Source organism: Macaca nemestrina, chromosome 1, assembly GCF_043159975.1.
Source record: "Macaca nemestrina isolate mMacNem1 chromosome 1, mMacNem.hap1, whole genome shotgun sequence".
Lineage (NCBI taxonomy): Eukaryota > Metazoa > Chordata > Mammalia > Primates > Cercopithecidae > Macaca > Macaca nemestrina.
This window is the reverse complement of record NC_092125.1, coordinates 124,531,521-124,551,816: the sequence shown is the minus strand read 5'-3', so window position 1 is coordinate 124,551,816 and position 20,296 is coordinate 124,531,521. Positions and strand designations below refer to the sequence as shown.

Genomic DNA, 20,296 nt, shown 5'->3' with positions numbered 1-20,296 from the left:
GGAGGATGAGGAGGAGGAAGAGAAGGAGGAGGAAGAGAGGGAGGGAGGGAGGGAGGCAGGGAGTTTGGAGGGAGACAGTCCAGGGCTACATGTTTATTAGAGACCCACCTTCCTTCTGGCTCTGCACCATCATCACGTGGCTTTTCCTGAGGGTAACCTCGTGGTCCAAAATGGCTGTTGAGAATCTAATCATCATCATGACAGTTTTCCAGGCAGAGGAAAGAATAAAAGGTAAAAGGGTACATTTCAACTATCCCTCTTTTACTTTGCCTTTCCAGAAGTTATACCCAATAACCTCCATTTATATCTCATTAGCTTGTACTCCATCCCATGCCTACCCTGTAGCTGCAAGGGAGGGCAGGAAAATGCAGTCTTTTAACTGGACATATTGCCAGTTTGAGTAAAATCAGGGTTCTCCTTTTAAGGAAGAAGAGAGACTGCATATTGGATAAGTAACTGACAGTCTTTGCCACATACATTCCTGGGCAAACCATTTGACTAGTCAGGCTGCTAGCTTACTTACTAGCCTGCTGGGAAGTACCATGATAAACAGATATCAGAGACCTAAAGCCTTACCTAGAGGCTAGGACTACTAGGTGAGTTCACCAGTTAACATGTTGATATATGAATCTGAGGACTAAAGAAGAAGACTTAGTTTTGTTCGTTTGTTTGTTTTCTTTTGTTTATTTTGTTGTTGTTGTTTTTTGAGATAAAGCCTCGCTCTGTTGCCCAGGCTAGAGTGCACTGGCACAATCTCGGCTCACTGCAGCTTCAACCTCCTGGGCTCAAGCAGTCCTCCCACCTCAGCCGCCCGAGAAGCTGGGACTACAGGCGTACACCACCACACTCGACTAATTATTATATTTTTTTGTAGAGATGAGGTTTCGCCATATTGCCCAGGCTAGTCTCAAACTCCTGAGCTCAAGCAATCCGCCTGCCTTGGTCTCCCAAAGTGCTGGGATTACAGGTGTGAGCCACCACGCCGAGCCTGAAGACTTAGATTTTTAAGTTCTCAGTAGATGCGTAATAGTTAAGTCTATCAGAGTAAAAAAAAAAAATGAGAAAGCCAAGGATAGAAGCTTGGTGGACATCAACATTTTAAGGAGACAGAGGAACAAGAAACTGCAAAGAAATAGTCACATAAATAGCAAGAACAAGACTATTGCAAGAATTTATAGAAGGGTCAAGTATGATACTAAAAAAATTACCCTTGGATTTGGCAATTAATTACACACTGGTGAGCAGTTTCAATGGAATTGTGGGGGGTAGAAGCCTGATTAAGAGGGACTGAAAAGTAACTGGGAGGTGAGGAGATGGAAAATGTCTATACTGTAGAGACAGTTCTTCAAATTTCAGTTCCAGCCTTTCCTGCTGAGTGACCTTTGACAAGTCACATAATTTCTGTGTATCTTAGTTCCTTTATCTATAAAATGGAGTTAGTAGTACCCTCCCCATATAGTCGCTTTGAGGATTTAGTAGTTAATATGTGTAATTTTTAATATGTGTATTTACAACAAGGCCTGTAATAATAAGCACTCAATAATAAGCACTCAATAAATGCTGTTATCGTTATCCTTAGTATCATCATCTTCAGGGAGCTTGGACCTGAAGGCAGAGTGATAGTAAGTAGATGAGGACATGGAATTGTGGGAAGTGTACTTTTTCCCTTAAGATTAAAAGACACTTGCTGTATGAAAACCAGTTCTCTATCTCTATTTTACACTGTAATTCTAATTACCTGCCCGTATTTAGAATGCTATGCTGAAGAAGTTTTTATTTTAACAAAGTCATAAATACAAATAATTTAGAGTCTAAGTCCTACAAGGCATATTATGAAACAGCATAGTCCCCAACCACTACCTGTTTCTCACATGGCCCAACAGGGAAGGAGCCAGAAGAATAAATGCATCAGCTTCCCTCTCCTCCTGCCCTCTATCCTTGCAGTGTTTGTCACTTTAGCACAATCGGAGGTAGAAGGCAAGGGAGCCTGATTGATGTAATTCATAAGACTGGCCTCCTGGACCACAGAGAAGGGTAGAGTGAATCTGGAATGACAAAATATCAAGCCCAGTAGTTTGGATTTCCATGAGCACTTTAATTTCCTGTATGCTTTTTTTTTTTAAATATAGCATCCTATTCCTGTATGGTAGATGCAGTTTCTTTTTTATATCACTCAGAATTTTTTTTCTTCTTCAAGCACAGGCTCTGTTTTGTTCAAGTTGCTATTTTTCTCTTCTTTTTTTTTTTTCTTTAAGACTGAGTCTTGCTCTGTCACCCAGACTGGAGTACAGTGTGGCACACTCATGGCTCACTACAGCCTTGAACTCTTGGGCTCAAGTGATCCTTCTGCCTCAACCTTTCAAGTAGCTGGGACTACAGGTGCACGCCACCATACCCAGCTAAGTTTTAATTTTTTTATTGAAACAGGGTCTCCTGTTGTTGCCTAGGCTGGTCTCAAACTCCTGGCTCAAGCGACCCTTCCACCTTAGCCTTCCAAAGTGCTGGAAATACAGGCATGAGCCCCTGCAACCAGCCAAGTTAGTTTTTTTTCTATTCATCTTGGTTTATTTCATATTAAGAGACTTTCCTCACTTATCTGCCCATATTTAACTGTGAAACACTAAAAGTTGATTAGGAGCTTTGTGTATGTGGTGGGTGCTTGTCATCTCAGATTTTTATTGTAGGCTGATTTGGCTGGCTGTGTCATTGGGAACCCTCAACATCCGTCTCATGAAATCTTTTCTTTGAGGCTGGTTGGATTCCCCAGAGAATATTCTTCCCACATCTTGAAGAACAGGTGCCTGGTTCTGGCATTGTGAGAAGCCAGGTTAGGGGAAGAAGGTTGGAAGTCTCAGCATTAAGTCATCTTTCATTACCCCAGCCAGCATGCCGTTGTGCTCTTTGTGCTGTTTCTGATACTTGCCCTCACTTCAGGCTGTCCAGAGATCCTTCTGTTTCATCTTATTAGGGGAATACATCTCAGTCATCCGCAGGAGTCAGGGAAGGAGAAGTCTGCAGTCTATTTCTAAAACAGCTTTTGATCAATCCTCTGCCGTGTCCCTCCTTCATTCGACTTCAAAGCCTGTTTAAGTTTCCTACTCTTGGCTTTTACTATTACCAGTGTAAGGTTCAAATATCCTCAGTATGCTAAATTAGTTATCACTTGTCTGTCTGTGGCCACTTATTTTTGTCTCTAGTTCTCTTTGTGCCTGTGAGATAATGCCTTTACTTGTTTTTATTTTAGGAGGTTTGGGGAAGGAGCAGAGGCTAATACATGCAATTAACCTGCCATGTTTAACTATAAATTTGTATATAATTTTGTAAGAAAAGTAAGAGTTTTATTGTAAATGTTATTTATTGATATCTGATCATATATCAGTGGTCTCAGTGACAGCAACAACCAAGCGCCTTGATGCTCAGTGGACCTTGAAGGGTCCAGGACATCAATGTTTCTATCTATATCTCCTTGTTGGGAGCACCAGACACCATAGCTGATGGCTCCAGCAAGTCTTGAGGCCAAGAGATGTTGGGAGAGAAACAATAATAAAAAATTTTAGGCCGGACACAGTGGCTCACGCATGTAATCCCAACAATTTGGGAGATCGAGATGGCCAGATCGCTTGAGGCCAGGAGTTTGAGACCAGCCTGGCCAACATGGTGAAACCTCGTCTCTACAAAAATACAAACATTAGCCAGGTGTGGTGCTGCACACCTGTAATCCCAGCTACTATTCAGGAGGCTGAGGCATGGGAATTGCTTGAGCCCGGGAGGCGGAGGGTGCAGTCAGCCAAGATCATACCACTGCACTCTAGCCTGGGCAACAGAGCAAGACTCTGTGTCCAAGAAAAAAAAAAATTCTGGATTTTTTTTCTTGCTTATTTTTATTACTATTCACGGTTTTTTTAATGTATTTATTTTTGAGTATACAGGTTAGCAACTGCCCTCCTTACCAAGGAGTCCTCCAGCTGCCTGACAAGTACCTCCAGGTCCATCCTTTGTCAAATAACACTCATCTCGCCTGCATTGTGACTGTACCAATAAATTACACCCTGCCTGGATTTCAAGGGAGATTCCACTGTGAACCTACACATACATTCTTCATATCATGATTCCTTAAATCACTTAAGGGTTCCTAAGGGAAAAAATGGCCAAAGTTATCATAGTAGAACTGATGGTAAAATGCATTCCCTCCTCTCCCATTTGTGTGTCTGTTTAGTATATAAAAGTAAACACGCATACATGTATGACACACAAATACATACTTGATTTTTAAATTATGTTTGGTTTTTTTGTAATTCCTGTTCTTGGATTTCTGTGTATTGATGGAGAAATCAGAAAAACCAGGCCAGGTGGCTCACACCTGTAATCCTAGCACTTTGGGAGGCTGAGCCAGGAGGATCGCTTGAGCCCAGGAGTTTGAGACCAGCCTGGATAACATAGGAAGACCCATCTTTACCAAAAATTACAAAAATTAGTCGAGTTTAGTGGTGCATGCCTGTGTTCCCAGCTACTTGGGAGGCTGAGGTGGGAAGATGTCTTTGACCTGAGAGGTCAAGGCTGTAGTGAGTTGTGACCGCACCACTGCACTCCAGCCTGGGTGACAGAGTGAGACCCTGTCTCAAAAACAATAACAACAACAAAAAATAACTGATAGATCCTAATAAAAATCTGTTTTATTCCCTGAGGCAGCTATAAGTTTGACTGCCTGTCACTTTCACCACAGCGGTTTTCCTGTCTCTAAGCCTTTATCTAAATTTTCAACTCACCTCCCAGTCCTATCACTCCATAGACATTACTTATTACTCCCCTAAGAAAATCAAAACTATTCAACCTGGGCTCTCCTGCCATTCTCTTTTGCTTTCTCTAGTTTTCTCTTTATTTCATCCGTTATCTTTGTCTCCTTCCTATGTTAGAGGAATGGTTTTCCTTTTCTTAGGCTGAGCACCCTCCACCCCAGTACCTACACATGATAGCAGAGAGAACAGTATGTACAAAGGCCTGGGAGCTTGAAAGAGCAAAGTTGTGGAAAAATACAGATTTTCCTTTGTGGACAAGTGGGCTTTAGAGTTAAACAGGCCTGGTTTGAAGCCAGTTCTTCTCTACCACCTCCTACTTAAACGACCTTGAGTTCACTTCTCTCATCACACTTCATTTTCTTATCTTTAAAGTGATGAGGCTCACGCCTGTAATCTTAGCACTTTGGGAGGCCGAGGCAGGTGGATTACCTGAGGTCAGGAGTTCGAGACCAGCCTGGACAACATGGCCAAATGCCGTCTCTTAAAAACACACAAAAAAATTAGCCTGGCGTGGTGGCAGGCACCTATAATCCCAGCTACTCAGGAGACTGAGTGAGGCAGGAGAATAGCTTGAATCCAGGAGGCAGAGGTTACAATGAGTGGAGATCACATCACTGCACTCCAGTCTGGGTGACAGAGCAAGACTCTGTCTCAAAATAAATAAATAAATAAAGTGAAGAAAATGCCAGCTACTTCACAAGGTTATTGGGAAGTTTCATAGCATATGGTAAGCTCTCAATAAATGGTAGCTGTTCTTGCTGTTGTGGCTGAAGTAAAACTATGACAGTAGTTCCGCTTAAAATAAGGATTTGCTTATTCCTAGAATAAGCATTTGTTCATATTTATGCCTCTTGCATTAACTATGAATATAAGCCCTACAAAGTCAGGAACTCTGTCCTCATCTTTATGTTTTAAACACGTACCACATGCGCAACGTATAAAGTAAATGTACATTATGTGTTGAATGAATGAATGGTGTAGCCTAATATATATTGATTGAATTGATAAAGTAAATTCACTTTTTTTCCAGCTTCCTGTGGATAATTAAAACCTTCCAAAGATTTTCAGATCACATTGTTAGGAATTTGCTTCCTTCCTGTTAACACTGTTTACAAATACTGGCTTTTAGCACATTATTTTTGCATGTTAGACTTGAGTGAAAGTATGGGTGTGCTTTTTAACATGTCATCAATAATAGTTAATTAATTGGCTCTTTTTTTCTTTCCTTCAGGGAGGTGGTACAAGCAAACTGTGTTCGCTGGAGAAAGAAGTTCTCATTTATGTGCAAAATGAGCGCAAGTGCTGCCACAGGCATCCTAGATCCTTGTATCTACAGAGTGTCTGTGAGGAAGGTATAAAAATAGCCTATTACTTCTTCCCTTTCAGGAACCATAATTAGTTCCATAGTCACTAGCTTGCTTTGTTTAGCTCTGCTTTATCTTTTTCATTAGAACTGTATATGCAGTTTCACTTCACACTTGCTGTAGTAATTAAAATACCATGGCAAATATGATGAAGAATCTGAGGTTATAAATTACAGTTATTATTCAAGAATCTTCATCTCACTATACATATAAGTATTAATCTTATTTGTATTAGTTTGGGGACTATATATATCTATATCCAGTATTTGTTAAATACCTAGTTTTTATTAGGCATTGTTCTGGGAACTTTATGTGTAATATATCCAGTAACCCTGAAATTAGATGTTATTTTCTCCATTTGCAGGAAAACCAGCGCTCAGAGAAGTTACTTGCCCAAATTTACATAGTTAATAAATGGCAAAGTAGAGACTCAAACACAGTTTTCTGATTCCAAGTCTGTTTTCTTTCCTGTATATTGTCTTTCCCAGTGTTAGGTTGAAGCAAATTACCAATAATCTAAAAAAAATGGTAATTTCATATGGTTCAGCTTTGTGTGTGTGTGTGTGTATGTATGTATGCATATGTTTTACTTACCAAAATAATACATATAATGGTCAAAAATTAAATAGAGAAGAAGGATTTAGAATGAAAGCAAGAGTCTCTGGCCTTGCTCTTTTCCACGCCAGTTCTGCGTCCTTCTGTATCAGAATACCATTGCCATGGTGTTTTAAGTATATGAAATACTTAATATGATATACTAAATAATATTTAAGTATTATATAAAAGAAGCCATAAAAGAAAAATTGGTAAACTCAACCATATAAACACTTTATGCATTGCAAAATATAACATAAACAAAGTCTTAAATTAGGGGAAAATAGTCACAAATTGTGACAAAGGACGACTTTCCTTAGTATAGAAAGAGCACCTTCAAATAAATTAATTTTAAAAATCAACAACCCTTTAGAAAAATAGTCAAGGGGCAGAATAAACACTTCACAAAAAACTATAAATAGCTTTTAAACATAAAAATATGCTGAATCTGACACAAATTAAAACTACAAATTAGATACCATTTTTTACCCATAAAGTTGACAAAAATAAAAAAGTTTGATAGCGCACTCTGTTGCCTAGGACACAGGGAAGCAATCAGTGACCAGCCAATGGTACTATTGCAGGCACTGGGAGGACAGTGGTGAACTGGAATGAGTTTCTGCCCCCAAGGACTTTACTTTCTGGATGGAGTTGGGGGAGGTGTGATAGGAAAGACAGAGACCGTAAACATGTAGCCAAATAAGATTATTTGAGGTCATGATAAGTTTTATGTGTAGGAAACAATTCAGTAATGGAGAATAGCTTGGGCAAAGGAGATTATTTTAGAGAACTGAGGCAGGAGTCAATGAAGACTTCTCTGAAAGGTAACATTTGAAGAAGAGGCAACCATGTAAAGGTCTAGGGAAAGGCCATTCTAAAGGAGTAGGACCTGAAAGCAAGAAGTCCCTGTATTAGTTTCCTAGGACTGCTATAACTAAATAGCACACTCTGGGTGGCTTTAAACAACAGAAACTTATTGTCTCAGTTATGGACAACAGAAGTTCAAAGTCAAGGTGTCAGCAGGGCCATGCTACCTCTGGAGGTGCTGGGGGAGAAACACCTCTTGCCTAACGTCCAGCAGCCTCAGGCATTCATTCCTTGACTTGTGGATACATTATTCCATTCACATGATTGTTTTCTCCCTTTGTGTCTTCACATCATTTTCCCTCTGTGCATGTCTGTTTCTCTGTCAAAATTTCTTGTTTTTATAAGGATACCAGTCATACCGGATTAGGACCTCATTTTAACTTGAGTACCTGTATGAAGACCCTATTTCTGGCCAGGCATGGTGGCTCACACCTGTAATCCTTGAAGTTTGGGAGGCTGAGGCAGGCAGATTGCTTGAGCCCAGGATTTCAAGACCAGCCTGGGTCACATGGAGAAATCCCATCTCCACAAAGAATACAAAACTTAATCAGGTGTGGTGGCACGCACTTGTAGTCCCTGCTACTTGTGAGGCAGAGGTGGGAGGATCACCTGAGCCCAGAAGGCTGCAGTGAGCCGTGATCATGCCACTGTACTCCAGCCTGGATGACAGAGCCATACCCTGTCTCAAAAAAAAAAAAAAAAAAAAAAAGACCCTACTTCCAAACAAGGTAACATTCTGAAGTAAGGACTTCATGTCTTTTTTTGGATTAGGGAGACAGGGGACATAATTCAACCCATACCAGGCCCTACAGTATAATAAACATGGAGATTATTTTAATACTTCTGAAACTAATGGACTAGCTTGTTGCAGACCACCGCTCCCTCTAAAAACTATTAGAAAAGCTAGACAGAATATCCAAAACAGCTGCTTGAAGGCATCGGAAGCTACTGAGGTAGTCAGGACTTGAGGGGCTTAGAATCCATAGGGAAGGGAAGCATAGAGATAAGCCTGACATTTGGCATTGCTTTTACCCTCAAAGCATTTTTTGATTTGCAAGTAGTGGCAAAGAAGCTGCGCACAAAAGAATGAGCAGTGAAGACACTAAGTTGAGATTGCAGCAATCTTACAGGTCTAAAGGAACAAAAACTGGAATCTGGGGACCACCAGGGAGGAGGGGCCTTGGTAAACACCTCAGGTTTTCAGTTGGGACTCACTCTCTAAGAGTTTCAACCTACTAGGAAGAGTGTAACACATACAGATCAGCCTTACAAAGACTGAAACCCAGCCTCCAGTCACCTCAATCCCTTCTTAGATGAAGGTGATCTGCCTCTTCCTTACTACTTGCCAAAAGCAAATGTATGCCTTCTCCTATCACTCTGAACCTCAAATTATTTCTTCAAGTTTTCATACACAGTTATCAAGCATATAAAGAGACATGACTACTTGACCAAAAATCAAAAGGAAGAGTATATGATAAAAAGCGACCTATGGAAGATACAGATTTTGGAAAGATCAAAGACAAACTTTTACAATAACTATAATTAGTGAACAAGATGGAGAATTTCATCAGAGAGCTAAAATTGTTTAAAAAAAAAAGCAAATTCTAAAACTGAAAAGTACATTAACTAAAATTTAAAGCTAAGTAAATGAATAAAACTTCAACAGATGGATTTAACAGCAGGTTTACCATAACTGAAGAGAGCATTGGTAAATTGAAAAATAAGACAGAAGAAAATATTCAGGCGAAATCACAGAGAGAACAAGGGTGGAATACACAAGAAAGAAGGTAAGACATGTAGGAGACAGTAGAAAGGTCTAACTGTATAAGCCCTAGGAGGAGAGACAAGTGAGTGTGACTGAGAATCTTCTAAAACTGATCAAAGATATCAAACCACAGATTCAGAAGTACTGTGAACCCTATGCAGTGTAAACAGCAAGTCTGGCATGTTTAAATGACAAGACCAGCCTGGCTGCGGCGTGGGAAACAGAGAGGCAAAGTTATTGGTAGTGGGATTGGATGCACTAGATCAGGCCGGGCCTTATGAAAAGTTTACATCTAATCATAATTGGAAGTATTGGAGGATTTTAATAAGGAGAGACATCATCTTCTGTAAGATCACTTTTGCTGCTGTGTTAGATGAATCACAGAGACCACCTAGGTGTTTTTTGATAGTTGAAGGGAGAAGTGCTTATGTTTTGACATAGAGTTACAACATATAAATGGTCATTATTGTGCAGCCAGATATCCAACTAAAAATAGAGGATTCTGTTACTATGGAGTGGGGGGAAATGGATGATTGGGATATGACTAGCATTCTTTCTACAGAGGTTGAGTGAAGGAATAGGTCCAGCAAACGAGAGTGAGAAGTTGCCAACGAGGTAGTAATAAAACCAGGCAATTGTGGTACTGTGGAAATTTAGCAAAGAAAATGATGCAGCAAAGGAGGTGGAGTGGCCAAGCCTGTCACCTACCGCTGAGATGTTGAATAAGATGAAGACCGGGAACCTTTGGCTTTAACAAAATGAAGATCATTGGTAATCTTAAGAGCTATTACAAAGGGCTGAGCACACCTATAATCACACCTATAATCCCAGCAATTTGGGAGGCCGAGGAATGAGGACTGCTTAAGACCAGAAGTTTGAGACAAAACTAGGCAACATGGCAAGACCCCATCTCTCCAAAAAAAAAAAAAAAAAAAGAAAGAAAAAAAATTAGCTGGGTGGGGTGGCATGCACCTGTAGGCTTAGCTACTCAGAAGGCTGAGGTGGGAGGATCTCCTGAGCCCAAGAGTTTGAGGTTTCACTGAGCTATGGTCATCCCACGGCACTCCAGCCTGGTTGACAGAGAGAGACCCTGTCTCTAAGAAATAAAATAAATAAAAAATGAAAAAGAACTATTGCAGAGGGAAAATAAGGATGAAAGCCCAATTGGAGTGGGTTGAATAGAGAGTAGGATATAGCAAATATAGATAAGTCTTTTGATGAGTTTGGCTATAGAGGGGAGCAAATAAAAGAATTAGCTAGCAGAAACAAGGATCATCTGGAGAAAATTTTGTTTTCTTAAGGAAAGGCACTATTAAAGAATATGACAGTCACCTAATGAAAATGCGATCATTCATAATGGGGTAGATGTAGTAGCATGGCCACACCTGAAATCAGTGAAGCAGGGAAGGGGAGGAACAGCAAATATTCATGAATGATAATAGAGTTTATCATAGATTGTTCCTTAACATATTTGTATTCACCGCTTGAAAGATGGAAATGATAGATAATGCATTATGTATCTGATTTATGCAAAAAAGATGAGACAACACCATCCAGCAGATGCATTTTTAAAAGTAGGTAGGGAGTGGGGAGTTTGGCCCTAATAATGACAAAGACATATATACAAACACATACCATGTGCTAGGTATTGTCCTGAGTGTTTTATACTTAATTCTCACAGCTGTACGAAAACAAGTCTAAAGATTTGACAAATTTATGTACAGTGACATATTTTAAGTTAAAAAAGACACATGTCTAATTTTTTTATTATTTTCACTTTGGTCAACCTTGTTCACCTTAGGTAAGAGAGTTTGTACTATACTAAATGTACACTTTTACATGCATAGAGTATCTCTTCAGTGATTCATAAAAACTGGTTGTCCCTGGGGGGTGGTTTCAAGTCCTGTTGAAATCTTTCTATACTATATTAGTATGCTTAACTAAGTAAATAATTTAACCTTTGTTTGGTGATTCAGGTTTTTGCAGTGAGTCCACAACACTTTTTGACCATTTCTTCTTCAGCGAATAGATAAAATATTAGCTTATGTTCTCACCATTTGTCTCATTTAGATTAAAGTGAAATGCTAAATAAAAATTCTGGTCATTTGGGGGGCTTGTGGGAGTCTTAAATAGTTGGATTTAAGATCATCAGAATTTTACTGTCTATGATATTTTCCAACATATATATGTCTACTTCAGAATTATTTGACATATTTATTTTTAAATCTTTTATTATATGATATCCTTACAGTATTTTATGTCTTTGGCAGGAATTAAAAGGTGGAAAAGCTTATGCAAAGGTAAGCAGATGTTCTTTAACTGCTTTGGAACGTGTAATGTTGCTTATTGCTATTTATAGGCTTAAAAATTAAATTGTTTACTCTTCTAATATCTGTTCAAGCTTGTCTCTTTTTATATAAAGCAACTTGGAGATTGAACAGTTGGATCTAACAGTAAATTATAGGCATAATCTTTCTAAATGCTGATTATGGGATGTTATACTTTAGATTCAGCCTCCCTGCTCTAGAGGATGATCTCTAGTTTGCATTAAGCCATAGCATGTGATAATTCAAAGGATCTCACCTGGGAAGTGTGGCCAGGCCCACCTCCCCCCACTGTAAGAGGACCTGTCCTTTTTGCTGTCTTAGCACTCTGTGTATACATGATAAGTACTGCTGGTTTTTACTTTTGCTAGCTCTGTGGAATTACTAGTGGATGTGCTTACCTGTTTGCTGACTAGAAGGATTTAGTAACAACATTACCAGAAACTCACATAGTCCTTTTTAACTTCCAGTCTCTGTGAATGGTACCTCCATCAATCCAGTCACCTGAACTGAGAGATTGTACACTAGTTTTTTTTTTCCCTAACTTTTTAAATTTTGTTTTTTATTTTTGTAGACATGGGGTCTTGCTATGTTACCCAGGCTGGTCTCGAACTCCTGGCCTCAAGTGATCCTCCTGCCTTGGCCTCCCGAAGTGCTGAGATTACAGGCATTAACCACCTTGCCTGGCCCCTGTACATTAGTTTTAACCTCCATATTTACTGAACACCCTAAATCTAGTTGGTTGCAATGCCAGGATGTTCTTTGTTAAAGTAATAGAAAACCTTCCTCAACTAGAGATTTTTTTAATATTACCAAACAAGGAGATGTGAGATAGACTTGCTCCAGAACTGGTCAATCCGCTGACTGAAGAACATCATCAAGAAGTCATTATTTTTCTCTTTCCATTCTGCCATTCTCTGTGTGACGACTTTGTTCTTGGCCAGCTCCCCTTCTGGACACCAGCTGGCTGGCTGCTTAATTTTAAGCCAACACATTCACATATGACAAAAATCCAGCTGCTTCTCCCTGTATTACATTTTTTTGAGTGAAGAAACATTTTCTAGATGACCCTCAGAGGGTTTTCCCATACCTTTCATTGGCTGGAACTGGATTATACGCCCACCCTAAACTGGTTGTGGGCAATAGGAATGGATTGCCATGGTTAGCTTAAACTAATCACAGTCTAACAATGAGCTAGGGTTTGGGTTTCCTTCCTTGTACACATGGATGAACTGAGACTGGACACCTGAATAAAACCAGGGTTTTGTGACTGGGCGTGGTGGCTCCTGCCTGTAATCCCAGCACTTTGGAAGGCCATGGTGGGAGGATCACTTGAGCCCAGGCATTCATGACCATCCTGGACAACATGGTGAGACCCTGTCTCAGTAAATAATTAATTAATTAACTAATTAAAAATAAATCAAGGCTTTGCTATCAAGGAATAGGAGGGCATTGATTCTGGGCTAGGCAGACAACAAGGTCTGCTGTAGTTGACCTGTCCTCTTCATTTTTCCCCTCTAAAAAGGTCTTGAAACCATACCTTCTCTCCATTCCCAGGGCCACTGCCTCAGGTTATGTCTTCATTATTTTTTATTTACAGCCTGCACTGGCCTTCTGTCTAGTCTCTCTGTCTCTGTTATCTCCCTCCATCCTCCATATTATTGCCAAAGTCATCTTTCTAAAATTAAAACGTGATCATATCATTCCCCCATTTTTAGTCCTTTAGCAGCTATTCATTGCTTATAAAGGAAAATGAAAATTTCTTAACCTGGCGTGTAAGACACATCTTGTCATCTCTACTGTCATCTGCACATGAACACACACATACACAATCATATGCTCATCCTTATGCCTCACACATACCACCCTCACAAACCTCCTGGAGTATCCCATGCTATCTTATCCTTTTGCTTTGTAACTTGATGTCTTTTCCTACCATTTTTATATTTCTCCCTCCTCTTGTCCTGTCAACTCATGTATCATTAAAGACTTAGCTTAGTCATCCCTCCCCACTAAGAACTTTTCTTTTCCTCTGTTTCTTGTAACTGTCTCCCTCTATCACAGTACTTTCACACTGCATTAAGGAATCTGTTCACTTTTCTGTCCTCCCCTATTAAACTGTAAGAGTAGGAATGACTTCCATATTACCTGAAATGTAGATGCTGAAGATTATTTCATGAATGAATTAATATCTGTGACAAATACAGCTAGTGTTTATGTATAAATATGCCATTTCATGAGACAGTTACTCAGTGAAGCCAAAGAAAAAGTCGTAAGGAAACATAGACTTTCTGGTTCTTCACTAGAATGTAAGCTCTTTGAAAGCAGAGTAGATGTCCTATTCATCACTGTTTCCCAGTGTCTACAACTGGGCCTGTCATATAAAAGATGCTTGATAATATTGACTTCACTCATTAGTAACTGTTAGCCTGAAATACCACATTGACATGCCCCACGTTTTAATATACTTTCTTAATAGGAGCTGTCTTAGTTAGTTTGGGATGCTATAGCAGATTACCATAGATTAGGTGATTTAAACAACATTTATTTCCCACAGTTCTGGAGGCTGGGAAGTCCAAGATCAAGGTGCTGGTGGATCCAGTCTGGTGAGGGCCTGCTTTCTGCTTTGCAGATGTCTGTCATCTCGTGGTGTCCTCAAATGGCAGAGAGCAGAGAAAAAGGAAGCAAGCTCTCTTGTGTCTTTTTAAAAGGGCATTAATCCATTCTTGAGGACTCCACTCTTGTGACCTAATTACCTCTCATAGGCCCTGCCACCTAATACCACCCTTTCGGGGGTTAGGGTTTCAACATAGGAATTTGGGGGGAACATAAACATGCAGGCCTAAGAAGCACTGATCAGATTCTCCCCTTTTTTAACTTATTGACAGTGTAATATAACAACATTACAAGAGTAGGTGGTAAGCCAATGGGCTATTCTTTTATTCAACAAATATGTATTAAGTGCCAGACACTGTTCTTGGTACTGTTCTAAGTACTGGAGATACAGCAGTGAACAAGACAGACAAAAACCCCTGCATTTGTGGAGCTTACGTGCTAATGGGAGCAGGGGTCGTTGGAGGGACAGACAATAAGCAAATATGAAATATGTGTGTACATGATGTGATGATAACTACTAAGGAGAAAAATAGAGCAGGTAAGGGGAGGAAGGTGGTAACTACAGGGTAAGGGAGGGAAGAGGGATGTGATATAGGATGGTCAGGGAAGGCCCCTTTAGAGAGATGACTTCTGAGCATTGACCTGAATGGAGTAAAGGAGAAAGCTATAAGAAAATCTGAGAGACAGCATTTCCAGCAAAAGAACAGTAAGTGCTAAAGGCCTTGAAGTGATCTTGGCATTTTCAAGAAACAGGACATTGTGGCTGCCAGAGTAAATGAGGAAAAGGAGGAAATGAAGTTGGTCAGGAGCAATAGGAGACTGCAGAGAAAACTCTTTCAAGAGGAAAAAGATCATGTCCTTTTCAGGGACATTGATGGAGCTGGAATCCATTATCCTCAGCAAACTTATGCAGGAACAGAAAACCAAATACTGCATGTTCTCACTTATAAGTGCAAGCTGAACAAATGTGATCACGTGGACACAGGGAGGGGATTAGCACACACTGGGGCCTGTCGGGAGGGGGCCGGGGGGAGCAAGAGCATCAGGAAAAATAGTTATTGCATGCTGGGCTTAATACCTAGGCAATGGGTTGATAGGTGCAGTAAATCACCATGGCAAACTATGTGACAAACATGCATGTCCTACACATGTATCCTGGAACTTAAAATAAAATTTTTAAAAAAAACCTCTTACAAGAAGTTTTGCTGTAAAGAGGGCCAGAAAAAAAAAATGGTTCAATAGCCTGGAGAGAGATGTAGGGTGAGGTTTTGTTTTCTTTTGTTCATTAAAGTAGGAGAAAATCCAGCATGTTTGTGTGCTTTTGGGAACGATCCAGCAGAGTAGGGAAATTTTAGAATGCACAAGAGCAGAAAGAATAACTGAAGTGATTAACTTGAGTGGGCAAGAGGAGAGTGGTTGGCCTCAGACAGTACTGTAAGTGGGAAAGCAAGTATGTGGGCACAGATGCAGGTAGGTGAGTGGATGTCACTGGCAGTAAAAGCTTATGGAAGTTAAGTGCTCTTTTGATTGCTTTAATTTTCTGATTGAAATAGGCAGTAAGGTCATCAGCAGAAAGTGAGGATGAGAAAGCAGTGTTGGAGGGTCAAGGAGAAGGATAATGTATGAAATAGGGTGCACTGATAATGTGTGATCAGTCATGTGAGTCTTCACATGCCCGGTTGGATATGGCTTTGTCCTGGACATATCCAGGCTTTTTCTGCTGATCTTTTGCCCCTCCAAGAGAGGCAATAAGACAGCTGGGCGCAGTGGCTCACGCCTGTAATCCCAGCACTTTGGGAGGCTAAGGCGGGTGGATCACGAGGTCAGGAAATCGAGACCATCCTGGCTAACATGCTGAAATCCTGTCTCTACTGAAAATACAAAAATAAAAAATTAGCCGGGCATGGAAAATACAAAAAAAAAAAAAAAATAGCCAGGCATGGTGGCGGGCGCCTGTAGTCCCAGCTACTCGGGAGGCTGAGGCAGGAGAATGGCTTGAACCCGGGAGGCAGAGCTTGCAGTGAACCAAGATCATGCCACTGCACTCTAGCCTGGGTGACGGAATGAGACTCTGTCTCAAAAAAAAAAAAAGAGAGAGGCAATAAGACTAGAGTAACCATGTGTGAATTAGGTGGGTATTACTGCTGCTTGATGTGTGTTTGACTTACTGCATTTGGGGTTTGTGGTCCTTCGACTGCTCTCTGGGTTCTAATTCTTCATTCTTTTTGTATCAATTAAAAGGTGTTAAAATAATGCTGCAGCCTGCAATTAAAATATTCCTCTCAAATGTGATTTATATGTGCCCACTGTGTGTTTTAAAACCCTAAGGCAAACAACTTAGAATCACAGCAGTTTTTGAAATGTATAATACTGTGAAATGTATAATACTTTTTGTTGTATATTTATGGAAACATGCTTAATAAATTGCAACTCAATTCATTTTTTGTTGTTAATAAAAAGACTACACTTAGTCATGTAGACTTAGCTTGCTCACAAAATGATATAATGATAAAATGGGGTTGATTTGTTGTACCACATGGAAATGAGAAACAGGGTTGAGCAACATCAGAGGAAAGACTATACGGCAACCTTTGGCAGCTGCAGAAAATGGGGACTGAACCTGGGCAGTAATAACAAGAAGGAACAGGTTTGAGTTGAACTTCTGCACAGCAGCGGAGAGGGTTGATGTGGGGCAGAGCTCTGAGAAAGGGATGAATTAGGTTTCATAAAGAGAGATTCAGTTCAAGGATAATCAGCAAGAAGACACTGGTACCAAAGAAAATAGGTGATTCACTTAAGTCACTCCAGTTCTTGCATGGGGAGTGAAAACTTAATAACCTGCAACTATCTGCCTTCACCAGTGGTTAACTTGGCATAGAGCCTGACCCAGAATAGGGAGAGGAGAGTCTAATCATTCTTTTCTATGTGTATGCAAATTATCACTCTTGGTTTGCTAGTATTTCCCACAGGGTGGTGTGAATACCATTACTTGCAATGATTTTAGCTGTTTGATATACATTATTTTTACTTTAACAGTAATATATATTTTTAATGTATATAGAAAAAATATATTTACTGCATCAATTCTGATTTCAGAGATCCTGTTGCTGAAGACAAGAATAAATAAATAAATTCATATAAAAGGTGAACCAATTTAAAAACACAAAGCAAATAATAGAACAGGTATTAAGTTGTCAAAAATTACAAATAAATGAAGTTGGAGAAAACCTGTCCTAGGGTATGGGTTGAATATTTATTTTAAGGAGCATATGATAGAAGCCTACTAGATAGTCTATTAATATAATTCTCTTTCTTTTCATAGCTGGGCTTTGCAGATCTAAACCTGGCAGAGTTTGCTGGATCAGGAAATACCACTCGCCGCTGTTTACTGGAAGGCTATGATACCAAAAATACAAGACAGGATAATTCCATTCTTAAAGTAAGCACGTTTCAGGATTTACTTGTCAAGAAATAAGATTATCTGCCTTTAAATAAGCATATGTATATATTGTAAAGGACAAGATGTGAATCAATGCTGATGTGATAAACTGACCATACCACTGAAGTATTCATCACCTAAGGAAAAACCCCATCTAAGTCACAAAAGCAGTGAAAAGTAACAGATGTTCACCTTCATGGTCCTAAGGTGTTTTTCTTTAATATTTTGAGCATTCAGAGAATACATACACCACTACAACATAAGAGTTCATTGGGAGGAAGGAGCATGATGAATTAATGAATACCTTAAAATGTTTGTAGCTCCCATAAGGTGATTTACAGAGCAGCTGTGATAGGTACATAGAAGCCACTGGGTTCTCTTGTAAACTAGTGAAGTGACAGATGGAACCCACTTCTGGGCATCTGCCCGGCTTTTTCCGAGTACCATCAGGAGCCATGTACTCTAGTAATGAGTGCGAATGTATACTTCATAGAGTTAATTGTAGTATTAAATGAGATTAATTGAGAAAATATTTGTAAAGTACTTTGCACCTAGGAAACTCCGTTAGATAAACCTTTTGCAGTGTTTCAGTTAGGTTACCCCATGATGGTAAGTTATCTAATAAGGAAGGAAAATAATTCTGAATAAAAACTGGGTGTTCAGAAGTTAGTGAAGCAAAGAATTACCTTATATTCTACAATTTTCAAACTTTTTTGCAGCAAATCTTAAGCTCTGCACATATGAAAATGTGTAAAATGGTTATTATAGCCAGTCCAATGCATAAAATGGTTTTTGTAACCCTCACACGAATTTAGCAGCTGGAAAGAAAGGTGGGATAGCGAGTTGATATGGGAAGGAAAATGTTCAGAAGACAAGGAAGAAATTAGAAAAGTATCACAGTATAAACTTCTGTACACATCATGTTGATTACATAGCTTTGTGGTTTTATAACTCTAAGAAGTTTTCAAAGCACTTGCCCATATCTCCATGAGATGAACAGGGTTAGACAGATGAGAATAGATTGTTATTCACATTTTATAGATGAAGAGCTGAGACTAAAGTATCTCACAAAAGTAGTCAGTGGCAGAGCTGGGACCACAGCGCATATCTTCTGCTGCCTGGTCAGGGGTCTTATTTCTTATATGAAAAGATGGATAATTCTTCTCTGAATGACAGTGTTTTCGTTGGAAATTGAAATAACTTTTTAGTTTCAGACCCTCACATTCCTAAGAGCCAACTCACGGAGTGTTTCCTTCTGGCTTCCCATTCATCCTTCCACACCATCTCTCCCACTTTGTCCTACAAAAAAAAACATACTTTTTGAAGATTACACCATTCAGTCATAACACTCTCTCCTTTCCTAACACTCTCTGCCATCTCCTGACCCCTTAGGTACCTTCTCGCTCCTATCCATTGATGACTTAGCTCATGGCTCACAGTCTTTCTCTATATCTCTTCTCAGGTCATCATTTTTCCGTGGCTTCACCATCTGTGTGGGCGAGCTAGCCTTGTGGACTATCTTATCTGTATTTTTTTTCCTGATAGCTGATCATCTATGAGTCTAAGGCTTCTCAGTTCCTTAAACTCCCTATCTCCGGCAATATTTTCCTCCTCATCATCTCAGTTCCTACTCCCATGGTCACACTCTAGAGTCTAGACCTTTTTACTCCTAGAAACTTCAGCCCCCCAAAAAAATTCAATTTAAAGTTTTCTTCCTCCTACACTATCTGTTTCCAGTCCTCTTAGTCTCACTTAGCTGTCTTTAACCTTACCACTTTCCCACTATCCATCAGCCCTGACTTGCTTCCACTTCCCTCTTTATCCAGCTTAAATTTCATGGTCCATAAGGCCAGGAGTTCAAGACCAATCTGGGCAACATAGTGAGAACCCCATTAAAAAAAAAAAAAAATACTCCTGGCTCCTCTGTCCCTGTCTCCCTGCATTGTCTGAATAATCCCCAACTTTTGTTGAACTCAGTTATTAAATATCTATCCTTGCATGCCGAGCATTGCTGAAGAGAATCACACAACCAGACTAGCTGTCATTACTGAAGCCGTGCTCACTGCCATCTGGCAGTCATACTCTACTTCCTTCATATGCTTCCTTTCTCAATTTTAGATATTCTATCTCATACCTTTTTTCTCCTCGTATCCCAACACACTATTCCTGCTCTCAGATACTGGCCTTGCCTTATCCTGTTGAGAAAACAGAAGCCATTAAACTCAAATTCCCTCATCTTCCCATTACAGACTTTACCTGCCTCTCCTGCCTTATCCTTTTTGTCTCCTGTTACAATGGATGGCATGTCCCCTCTCCTATTAGAAGTCAGTCCTTCCTCTTGGCTTCTGGAATCCAAAGTTTGCCTAACCAAGAGCTTTACCCCTTAGATTATCCCCTCTTCTCATCATCTCTACCTCGAATGAACCATCCTCATCAACATATAAAGAAACAGCTCCACTATCTCCCATATTTATTTTAAAAAAGGACAAAAATTAATCTCTCATCTTCTCCAACTACTGTCTCACATCTCT

The 20,296-nt window shown here is 39.8% G+C and overlaps 1 protein-coding gene across 1 annotated transcript in view; it reads left to right on the top strand.

Moving 5' to 3' along the window:
- EEIG2 (EEIG family member 2) overlaps positions 1 to 20,296 on the top strand; it is a 75,434-nt gene that overhangs the window by 29,941 nt on the left and 25,197 nt on the right. Inside the window, exons 2-4 of the mRNA XM_011753905.2 lie at positions 6,028 to 6,148; positions 11,657 to 11,686; positions 17,649 to 17,765. Coding sequence (XP_011752207.1) covers positions 6,028 to 6,148; positions 11,657 to 11,686; positions 17,649 to 17,765 — 268 coding nt within the window. The remainder of the gene's footprint in view (positions 1 to 6,027; positions 6,149 to 11,656; positions 11,687 to 17,648; positions 17,766 to 20,296) is intronic.